General features: G+C 43.9%; 1 protein-coding gene across 2 annotated transcripts in view; it reads right to left on the bottom strand.

The window, feature by feature from the left end:
- The window catches only part of cand2 (cullin-associated and neddylation-dissociated 2 (putative)), a 31,532-nt gene that overhangs the window by 11,013 nt on the left and 8,051 nt on the right, over positions 1-12,468 (bottom strand). For both annotated transcript variants that reach the window (XM_084024064.1, XM_084024065.1), the window contains exons 13-15: positions 12,451-12,468; positions 12,101-12,307; positions 9,885-10,072 (exon numbers count right to left, since the gene is read on the bottom strand). The exon at positions 12,451-12,468 is cut by the window's right edge and continues 204 nt beyond it. In XM_084024064.1, the coding sequence (XP_083880190.1) occupies positions 9,885-10,072; positions 12,101-12,307; positions 12,451-12,468 (413 nt within the window). The remainder of the gene's footprint in view (positions 1-9,884; positions 10,073-12,100; positions 12,308-12,450) is intronic.

Below are 12,468 nucleotides of genomic sequence, written 5' to 3'. Positions count from 1 at the left end.
CGTGTCATAGAAACCTGTCACTAGAAACCCGTCACTAGAAACGTGTCATAGAAACGTGTCATAGAAACCTGTCACTAGAAACCCGTCACTAGAAACGTGTCACTAGAAACCCGTCACTAGAAACGTGTCACTAGAAACATGTCACTAGAAACGTGTCATAGAAACGTGTCATAGAAACCTGTCACTAGAAACCCGTCACTAGAAACGTGTCACTAGAAACCCGTCACTAGAAACGTGTCATAGAAACGTGTCATAGAAACCTGTCACTAGAAACACGTCACTAGAAACGTGTCACTAGAAACGTGTCATAGAAACGTGTCATAGAAAAGTGTCATAGAAACCTGTCACTAGAAACCCGTCACTAGAAACGTGTCACTAGAAACGTGTCATAGAAACCTGTCACTAGAAACCCGTCTCTAGAAACCCGTCACTAGAAACATGTCACTAGAAACCCGTCACTAGAAACGTGTCATAGAAACCTGTCACTAGAAACCCGTCACTAGAAACGTGTCATAGAAACGTGTCATAGAAACCTGTCACTAGAAACCCGTCACTAGAAACGTGTCACTAGAAACCCGTCACTAGAAACGTGTCACTAGAAACATGTCACTAGAAACATGTCACTAGAAACGTGTCATAGAAACGTGTCATAGAAACCTGTCACTAGAAACCCGTCACTAGAAACGTGTCACTAGAAACCCGTCACTAGAAACCCGTCACTAGAAACGTGTCATAGAAACGTGTCATAGAAACCTGTCACTAGAAACCCGTCACTAGAAACGTGTCACTAGAAACGTGTCAAGGAAACGTGTCATAGAAACCTGTCACTAGAAACCTGTCACTAGAAACCCGTCACTAGAAACGTGTCATAGAAACCTGTCACTAGAAACCCGTCTCTAGAAACCCGTCACTAGAAACATGTCACTAGAAACGTGTCACTAGAAACGTGTCATAGAAACCTGTCACTAGAAACCCGTCACTAGAAACGTGTCACTAGAAACCCGTCACTAGAAACGTATCATAGAAACGTGTCACTAGAAACGTATCATAGAAACCTGTCACTAGAAACCCGTCACTAGAAACGTGTCATTAGAAACGTATCATAGAAACGTGTCACTAGAAACATGTCACTAGAAACTTATCATAGAAACGTGTCACTAGAAACGTGTCACTAGAAACGTGTCATAGAAACATGTCACTAGAAACGTGTCATAGAAACGTGTCATAGAAAATGTCACTAGAAACGTGTCATAGAAACGTGTCACTAGAAACGTGTCATAGAAACGTGTCATAGAAACGTGTCACTAGAAACGTGTCACTAGAAACATGTCACTAGAAACGTGTCATAGAAACGTGTCATAGAAACCTGTCACTAGAAACCCGTCACTAGAAACGTGTCACTAGAAACCCGTCACTAGAAACGTGTCACTAGAAACGTGTCATAGAAACGTGTCATAGAAACCTGTCACTAGAAACCCGTCACTAGAAACGTGTCACTAGAAACGTGTCATAGAAACCTGTCACTAGAAACCCGTCACTGGAAACGTGTCACTAGAAACCCGTCACTAGAAACCCGTCACTAGAAACGTGTCATAGAAACGTGTCATAGAAACCTGTCACTAGAAACCTGTCACTAGAAACGTGTCACTAGAAACGTGTTACTAGAAACGTGTCATAGAAACGTGTCATAGAAACCTGTCACTAGAAACCCGTCTCTAGAAACCCGTCACTAGAAACGTGTCACTAGAAACGTGTCATAGAAACCTGTCACTAGAAACCCGTCTCTAGAAACCCGTCACTAGAAACATGTCACTAGAAACCCGTCACTAGAAACGTGTCATAGAAACCTGTCACTAGAAACCCGTCACTAGAAACGTGTCATAGAAACGTGTCATAGAAACCTGTCACTAGAAACCCGTCACTAGAAACGTGTCACTAGAAACCCGTCACTAGAAACGTGTCACTAGAAACATGTCACTAGAAACGTGTCATAGAAACGTGTCATAGAAACCTGTCACTAGAAACCCGTCACTAGAAACGTGTCACTAGAAACCCGTCACTAGAAACGTGTCATAGAAACGTGTCATAGAAACCTGTCACTAGAAACACGTCACTAGAAACGTGTCACTAGAAACGTGTCATAGAAACGTGTCATAGAAACGTGTCATAGAAACCTGTCACTAGAAACCCGTCACTAGAAACGTGTCACTAGAAACGTGTCATAGAAACCTGTCACTAGAAACCCGTCTCTAGAAACCCGTCACTAGAAACATGTCACTAGAAACTTATCATAGAAACGTGTCACTAGAAACGTGTCACTAGAAACGTGTCATAGAAACATGTCACTAGAAACGTGTCATAGAAACGTGTCATAGAAAATGTCACTAGAAACGTGTCATAGAAACGTGTCACTAGAAACGTGTCATAGAAACGTGTCATAGAAACGTGTCACTAGAAACGTGTCACTAGAAACATGTCACTAGAAACGTGTCATAGAAACGTGTCATAGAAACCTGTCACTAGAAACCCGTCACTAGAAACGTGTCACTAGAAACCCGTCACTAGAAACGTGTCACTAGAAACGTGTCATAGAAACCTGTCACTAGAAACCCGTCTCTAGAAACCCGTCACTAGAAACCCGTCACTAGAAACGTGTCACTAGAAACGTGTCACTAGAAACGTGTCATAGAAACGTGTCATAGAAACCTGTCACTAGAAACCCGTCACTAGAAACGTGTCACTAGAAACCCGTCACTAGAAACCCGTCACTAGAAACGTGTCATAGAAACGTGTCATAGAAACCTGTCACTAGAAACCTGTCACTAGAAACGTGTCACTAGAAACGTGTTACTAGAAACGTGTCATAGAAACGTGTCATAGAAACCTGTCACTAGAAACCCGTCTCTAGAAACCCGTCACTAGAAACGTGTCACTAGAAACGTGTCATAGAAACCTGTCACTAGAAACCCGTCTCTAGAAACCCGTCACTAGAAACATGTCACTAGAAACCCGTCACTAGAAACGTGTCATAGAAACCTGTCACTAGAAACCCGTCACTAGAAACGTGTCATAGAAACGTGTCATAGAAACCTGTCACTAGAAACCCGTCACTAGAAACGTGTCACTAGAAACCCGTCACTAGAAACGTGTCACTAGAAACATGTCACTAGAAACGTGTCATAGAAACGTGTCATAGAAACCTGTCACTAGAAACCCGTCACTAGAAACGTGTCACTAGAAACCCGTCACTAGAAACGTGTCATAGAAACGTGTCATAGAAACCTGTCACTAGAAACACGTCACTAGAAACGTGTCACTAGAAACGTGTCATAGAAACGTGTCATAGAAACGTGTCATAGAAACCTGTCACTAGAAACCCGTCACTAGAAACGTGTCACTAGAAACGTGTCATAGAAACCTGTCACTAGAAACCCGTCTCTAGAAACCCGTCACTAGAAACATGTCACTAGAAACCCGTCACTAGAAACGTGTCATAGAAACCTGTCACTAGAAACCCGTCACTAGAAACGTGTCATAGAAACGTGTCATAGAAACCTGTCACTAGAAACCCGTCACTAGAAACGTGTCACTAGAAACCCGTCACTAGAAACGTGTCACTAGAAACATGTCACTAGAAACATGTCACTAGAAACGTGTCATAGAAACGTGTCATAGAAACCTGTCACTAGAAACCCGTCACTAGAAACGTGTCACTAGAAACCCGTCACTAGAAACCCGTCACTAGAAACGTGTCATAGAAACGTGTCATAGAAACCTGTCACTAGAAACCCGTCACTAGAAACGTGTCACTAGAAACGTGTCAAGGAAACGTGTCATAGAAACCTGTCACTAGAAACCTGTCACTAGAAACGTGTCACTAGAAACGTGTCATAGAAACGTGTCATAGAAACCTGTCACTAGAAACCCGTCACTAGAAACGTGTCATAGAAACCTGTCACTAGAAACCCGTCTCTAGAAACCCGTCACTAGAAACATGTCACTAGAAACGTGTCACTAGAAACGTGTCATAGAAACCTGTCACTAGAAACCCGTCACTAGAAACGTGTCACTAGAAACCCGTCACTAGAAACGTATCATAGAAACGTGTCACTAGAAACGTATCATAGAAACCTGTCACTAGAAACCCGTCACTAGAAACGTGTCATTAGAAACGTATCATAGAAACGTGTCACTAGAAACATGTCACTAGAAACTTATCATAGAAACGTGTCACTAGAAACGTGTCACTAGAAACGTGTCATAGAAACATGTCACTAGAAACGTGTCATAGAAACGTGTCATAGAAAATGTCACTAGAAACGTGTCATAGAAACGTGTCACTAGAAACGTGTCATAGAAACGTGTCATAGAAACGTGTCACTAGAAACGTGTCACTAGAAACATGTCACTAGAAACGTGTCATAGAAACGTGTCATAGAAACCTGTCACTAGAAACCCGTCACTAGAAACGTGTCACTAGAAACCCGTCACTAGAAACGTGTCACTAGAAACGTGTCATAGAAACGTGTCATAGAAACCTGTCACTAGAAACCCGTCACTAGAAACGTGTCACTAGAAACGTGTCATAGAAACCTGTCACTAGAAACCCGTCACTGGAAACGTGTCACTAGAAACCCGTCACTAGAAACCCGTCACTAGAAACGTGTCATAGAAACGTGTCATAGAAACCTGTCACTAGAAACCTGTCACTAGAAACGTGTCACTAGAAACGTGTTACTAGAAACGTGTCATAGAAACGTGTCATAGAAACCTGTCACTAGAAACCCGTCTCTAGAAACCCGTCACTAGAAACGTGTCACTAGAAACGTGTCATAGAAACCTGTCACTAGAAACCCGTCTCTAGAAACCCGTCACTAGAAACATGTCACTAGAAACCCGTCACTAGAAACGTGTCATAGAAACCTGTCACTAGAAACCCGTCACTAGAAACGTGTCATAGAAACGTGTCATAGAAACCTGTCACTAGAAACCCGTCACTAGAAACGTGTCACTAGAAACCCGTCACTAGAAACGTGTCACTAGAAACATGTCACTAGAAACGTGTCATAGAAACGTGTCATAGAAACCTGTCACTAGAAACCCGTCACTAGAAACGTGTCACTAGAAACCCGTCACTAGAAACGTGTCATAGAAACGTGTCATAGAAACCTGTCACTAGAAACACGTCACTAGAAACGTGTCACTAGAAACGTGTCATAGAAACGTGTCATAGAAACGTGTCATAGAAACCTGTCACTAGAAACCCGTCACTAGAAACGTGTCACTAGAAACGTGTCATAGAAACCTGTCACTAGAAACCCGTCTCTAGAAACCCGTCACTAGAAACATGTCACTAGAAACCCGTCACTAGAAACGTGTCATAGAAACCTGTCACTAGAAACCCGTCACTAGAAACGTGTCATAGAAACGTGTCATAGAAACCTGTCACTAGAAACCCGTCACTAGAAACGTGTCACTAGAAACCCGTCACTAGAAACGTGTCACTAGAAACATGTCACTAGAAACATGTCACTAGAAACGTGTCATAGAAACGTGTCATAGAAACCTGTCACTAGAAACCCGTCACTAGAAACGTGTCACTAGAAACCCGTCACTAGAAACCCGTCACTAGAAACGTGTCATAGAAACGTGTCATAGAAACCTGTCACTAGAAACCCGTCACTAGAAACGTGTCACTAGAAACGTGTCAAGGAAACGTGTCATAGAAACCTGTCACTAGAAACCTGTCACTAGAAACGTGTCACTAGAAACGTGTCATAGAAACGTGTCATAGAAACCTGTCATAGAAACCTGTCACTAGAAACCCGTCACTAGAAACGTGTCATAGAAACCTGTCACTAGAAACCCGTCTCTAGAAACCCGTCACTAGAAACATGTCACTAGAAACGTGTCACTAGAAACGTGTCATAGAAACCTGTCACTAGAAACCCGTCACTAGAAACGTGTCACTAGAAACCCGTCACTAGAAACGTATCATAGAAACGTGTCACTAGAAACGTATCATAGAAACCTGTCACTAGAAACCCGTCACTAGAAACGTGTCATTAGAAACGTATCATAGAAACGTGTCACTAGAAACATGTCACTAGAAACTTATCATAGAAACGTGTCACTAGAAACGTGTCACTAGAAACGTGTCATAGAAACATGTCACTAGAAACGTGTCATAGAAACGTGTCATAGAAAATGTCACTAGAAACGTGTCATAGAAACGTGTCACTAGAAACGTGTCATAGAAACGTGTCATAGAAACGTGTCACTAGAAACGTGTCACTAGAAACATGTCACTAGAAACGTGTCATAGAAACGTGTCATAGAAACCTGTCACTAGAAACCCGTCACTAGAAACGTGTCACTAGAAACCCGTCACTAGAAACGTGTCACTAGAAACGTGTCATAGAAACCTGTCACTAGAAACCCGTCTCTAGAAACCCGTCACTAGAAACCCGTCACTAGAAACGTGTCACTAGAAACGTGTCACTAGAAACGTGTCATAGAAACGTGTCATAGAAACCTGTCACTAGAAACCCGTCACTAGAAACGTGTCACTAGAAACCCGTCACTAGAAACCCGTCACTAGAAACGTGTCATAGAAACGTGTCATAGAAACCTGTCACTAGAAACCCGTCACTAGAAACGTGTCACTAGAAACCCGTCACTAGAAACCCGTCACTAGAAACGTGTCATAGAAACGTGTCATAGAAACCTGTCACTAGAAACCCGTCACTAGAAACGTGTCACTAGAAACGTGTCAAGGAAACGTGTCATAGAAACCTGTCACTAGAAACCTGTCACTAGAAACGTGTCACTAGAAACGTGTCATAGAAACGTGTCATAGAAACCTGTCACTAGAAACCCGTCACTAGAAACGTGTCATAGAAACCTGTCACTAGAAACCCGTCTCTAGAAACCCGTCACTAGAAACATGTCACTAGAAACGTGTCACTAGAAACGTGTCATAGAAACCTGTCACTAGAAACCCGTCACTAGAAACGTGTCACTAGAAACCCGTCACTAGAAACGTATCATAGAAACGTGTCACTAGAAACGTATCATAGAAACCTGTCACTAGAAACCCGTCACTAGAAACGTGTCATTAGAAACGTATCATAGAAACGTGTCACTAGAAACATGTCACTAGAAACTTATCATAGAAACGTGTCACTAGAAACGTGTCACTAGAAACGTGTCATAGAAACATGTCACTAGAAACGTGTCATAGAAACGTGTCATAGAAAATGTCACTAGAAACGTGTCATAGAAACGTGTCACTAGAAACGTGTCATAGAAACGTGTCATAGAAACGTGTCACTAGAAACGTGTCACTAGAAACATGTCACTAGAAACGTGTCATAGAAACGTGTCATAGAAACCTGTCACTAGAAACCCGTCACTAGAAACGTGTCACTAGAAACCCGTCACTAGAAACGTGTCACTAGAAACGTGTCATAGAAACCTGTCACTAGAAACCCGTCTCTAGAAACCCGTCACTAGAAACCCGTCACTAGAAACGTGTCACTAGAAACGTGTCACTAGAAACGTGTCATAGAAACGTGTCATAGAAACCTGTCACTAGAAACCCGTCACTAGAAACGTGTCACTAGAAACCCGTCACTAGAAACCCGTCACTAGAAACGTGTCATAGAAACGTGTCATAGAAACCTGTCACTAGAAACCTGTCACTAGAAACGTGTCACTAGAAACGTGTTACTAGAAACGTGTCATAGAAACGTGTCATAGAAACCTGTCACTAGAAACCCGTCTCTAGAAACCCGTCACTAGAAACGTGTCACTAGAAACGTGTCATAGAAACCTGTCACTAGAAACCCGTCTCTAGAAACCCGTCACTAGAAACATGTCACTAGAAACCCGTCACTAGAAACGTGTCATAGAAACCTGTCACTAGAAACCCGTCACTAGAAACGTGTCATAGAAACCTGTCACTAGAAACCCGTCACTAGAAACGTGTCACTAGAAACCCGTCACTAGAAACGTGTCACTAGAAACATGTCACTAGAAACGTGTCATAGAAACGTGTCATAGAAACCTGTCACTAGAAACCCGTCACTAGAAACGTGTCACTAGAAACCCGTCACTAGAAACGTGTCATAGAAACGTGTCATAGAAACCTGTCACTAGAAACACGTCACTAGAAACGTGTCACTAGAAACGTGTCATAGAAACGTGTCATAGAAACGTGTCATAGAAACCTGTCACTAGAAACCCGTCACTAGAAACGTGTCACTAGAAACGTGTCATAGAAACCTGTCACTAGAAACCCGTCTCTAGAAACCCGTCACTAGAAACATGTCACTAGAAACCCGTCACTAGAAACGTGTCATAGAAACCTGTCACTAGAAACCCGTCACTAGAAACGTGTCATAGAAACGTGTCATAGAAACCTGTCACTAGAAACCCGTCACTAGAAACGTGTCACTAGAAACCCGTCACTAGAAACGTGTCACTAGAAACATGTCACTAGAAACATGTCACTAGAAACGTGTCATAGAAACGTGTCATAGAAACCTGTCACTAGAAACCCGTCACTAGAAACGTGTCACTAGAAACCCGTCACTAGAAACCCGTCACTAGAAACGTGTCATAGAAACGTGTCATAGAAACCTGTCACTAGAAACCCGTCACTAGAAACGTGTCACTAGAAACGTGTCAAGGAAACGTGTCATAGAAACCTGTCACTAGAAACCTGTCACTAGAAACGTGTCACTAGAAACGTGTCATAGAAACGTGTCATAGAAACCTGTCACTAGAAACCCGTCACTAGAAACGTGTCATAGAAACCTGTCACTAGAAACCCGTCTCTAGAAACCCGTCACTAGAAACATGTCACTAGAAACGTGTCACTAGAAACGTGTCATAGAAACCTGTCACTAGAAACCCGTCACTAGAAACGTGTCACTAGAAACCCGTCACTAGAAACGTATCATAGAAACGTGTCACTAGAAACGTATCATAGAAACCTGTCACTAGAAACCCGTCACTAGAAACGTGTCATTAGAAACGTATCATAGAAACGTGTCACTAGAAACATGTCACTAGAAACTTATCATAGAAACGTGTCACTAGAAACGTGTCACTAGAAACGTGTCATAGAAACATGTCACTAGAAACGTGTCATAGAAACGTGTCATAGAAAATGTCACTAGAAACGTGTCATAGAAACGTGTCACTAGAAACGTGTCATAGAAACGTGTCATAGAAACGTGTCACTAGAAACGTGTCACTAGAAACATGTCACTAGAAACGTGTCATAGAAACGTGTCATAGAAACCTGTCACTAGAAACCCGTCACTAGAAACGTGTCACTAGAAACCCGTCACTAGAAACGTGTCACTAGAAACGTGTCATAGAAACGTGTCATAGAAACCTGTCACTAGAAACCCGTCACTAGAAACGTGTCACTAGAAACCCGTCACTAGAAACGTGTCACTAGAAACGTGTCATAGAAACCTGTCACTAGAAACCCGTCTCTAGAAACCCGTCACTAGAAACCCGTCACTAGAAACGTGTCACTAGAAACGTGTCACTAGAAACGTGTCATAGAAACGTGTCATAGAAACCTGTCACTAGAAACCCGTCACTAGAAACGTGTCACTAGAAACCCGTCACTAGAAACCCGTCACTAGAAATGTATCATAGAAACGTGTCACTAGAAACGTGTCATAGAAACGTGTCATAGAAACCTGTCAATAGAAACGTGTCACTAGAAACGTGTCACTAGAAACGTGTCATAGAAACGGGTCATAGAAACGTGTCACTAGAAACAGCTTTCTAGTGACTCGTTTCTAGTGACTTGTGATTTGTGTCCTCAACAAATCATTGTTCCCATCAATGGACTCTCCCACCTGTAGCCCAGGTTACTGGTTCTGGACAGCACCAGAGCCCGGAGGAAGTCCAGTATGGCGGCCAGCGCTCCACCCTGCAGCAATGGAGAGTGGACCAGTCTGAAGACTCCCGGCAGAACGGAGGAGCTGATCTTAGCCAGGGAGGAGGAGCAGGCTTTGGACATGCAGGTCAGCAAGGAGACAGAGACCTGAACAGAGACATGTTAGACTAGAGGAGGAGACTCAGTCCTGAACAGAAACATGGACATGTTGGACTAGAGGAGGAGACAGAGACCTGAACAGAGACATGTTAGACTAGAGGAGGAGACAGAGACCTGAACAGAGACATGTTGGACTAGAGGAGGAGACAGAGACCTGAACAGAGACATGTTAGACTAGCGGAGGAGCAGTGGTGGCGCCAGGGTGGGGCTTGGTTGGGCTATAGCCCCATCAAGAATTGTGTTAGCCCTACAATTAGCCCTACCATAAAACCACCAAGAAAAAAACAACAAAATAACCAAGAAAAGTGCAACAGCACCACCACGTCACGTCGTAACGGCATTCAGGCAGCTGCAATGACAACTGTCACTGATCTGGGTTCATTAACAGACTGTACTGTCCATACGTCAACGTCACTCATGTGAGCCCGCTTTTAGTGTATGCTCGACACAGAGACAGTAGGCTACTAGTTTGTAAGCTACCTAGCTCTAGCAGTTAGCGTTAGCGGCTTATAGTCACTCACGTTAATTTAACGTTAGTAAGCTGGTCAAATTTATCATGGATACATTTGTTTTTAAACGTCGTCGGACGGAACAACAGATGGCGGTGGCGGGCGTGTTGGATAAAACTACGGACGCACCGTTGACACCTGCAGGGGAAGATGACCACTCGGGTCCCGGCTGTTAACGGAACTATTCACGTTTCGCTGTCTCTGTCTCTCTCTCTCACTGTGTGCGTGATTATAGCTGTGGGAGGGTGTTGTCAGCGCCGCCGCCAGGATTCAATTTCAATGTACGCACAGAAACGGCAAATACAACAACAAAAGGAAAAATACTTTTTAAGACAAAATCTAATGTTTTCAGTATCAGTGAAATCAGTAGTGTATATCATGGTGATAGGCCCCGGTGCAAATATTATTTTGTGCCCTCCATCCCCGCCCTAAACACAAATGCACGCTTGTGAGCACTCCACGCACGCACACACACGCTTGGACACACACGCACAGTACGGTATGATAACTCTCCCGGCCCGGGGAGAGAGACATGCATCGGCTCGGCCCACAGTGCTCAGCAGCAGAGAGGTGACGAGACTAGAGCCGAGCTGTATTGTGTAGTGGAGAGGGGCCAACACACTATGCGTAATTGCGCACACGCGCGCAATCGTCCTCTCAAATGCGGCTGCGTCTCTCCAGGTCACTGTGTGAGAGAAAGAAAGCTCTGACTTGCTTGGGCAGACGTTGTTTGGTGTCACCCGCTGATTTGCATAATTTAAATATCTAGCCTGCTGAATCTTCCAATCTGGCCCCGGTTCAGCACCATCAATTTTTTTTTTCACCTTCAAAAAAAGTATGCACAGTGGGTACTGGCAGCGCCACTGGGTGTTGTTATATATTCACATTGAAATTCTGGCATTGATTTGAGCCCCACCGCCGTATGAGTTAGCCCCACCGTAGTTGAACCAGAAAAAATACTCTGGCGCCGCCACTGCGGAGGAGACAGAGACCTGAACAGAGACATGTTAGACTAGCGGAGGAGACAGAGACCTGAACAGAGACATGTTAGACTAGCGGAGGAGACAGAGACCTGAACAGAGACATGTTAGACTAGCGGAGGAGACAGAGACCTGAACAGAGACATGTTAGACTAGAGGAGGAGACAGAGACCTGAACAGAGACATGTTAGACTAGAGGAGGAGACAGAGACCTGAACAGAGACATGTTAGACTAGCGGAGGAGACAGAGACCTGAACAGAGACATGTTAGACTAGCGGAGGAGACAGAGACCTGAACAGAGACATGTTAGACTAGCGGAGGAGACAGAGACCTGAACAGAGACATGTTAGACTAAAGGAGGAGACACAGACCTGAACAGAGACATGTTAGACTAGAGGAGGAGACAGAGACCTGAACAGAGACATGTTAGACTAAAGGAGGAGACACAGACCTGAACAGAGACATGTTAGACTAGAGGAGGAGACAGAGACCTGAACAGAGACATGGACACTTGAAACTCTCAGACCTGTGATACGTGCATGTCGCTCTCGTCCACCAGAGCAGGGAGCTCACTCAGAACGGGCTCCAGGGCCGCAGGTTTGATGCTGGCGGCGTGATGCGTGACCAGCGCGGTCAGGCACGCCAGCGTGGCGAGCTTCAGGGCTCGCTGGTTCTTCCTCAGGAAGGATCCCAACACAGACAGAGTCTCTGGAAGGATGGAGGACAGGTTGATCTGGACGGGACGGAGGCAAGTCTTGTTATTCAGGCCCTTTACTACACTCTCGAGTATACTTTACTCAATGAAGTAAAAGTATATTAATGTAGTTTAAGTATTTATAAAAGTAAGCAATAAAATGTCTGACGATCACACTGAACCTTCAACGGCGAAGCAGA

The sequence above is a fragment of the Eutrigla gurnardus genome, assembly GCF_963514095.1.
Source record: "Eutrigla gurnardus genome assembly, chromosome: 2".
In the NCBI taxonomy this organism is placed as follows: Eukaryota; Metazoa; Chordata; class Actinopteri; order Perciformes; family Triglidae; genus Eutrigla; species Eutrigla gurnardus.
Note: the sequence above shows the minus strand (reverse complement) of the source record. Positions and strands in the feature narration are given on the sequence as shown.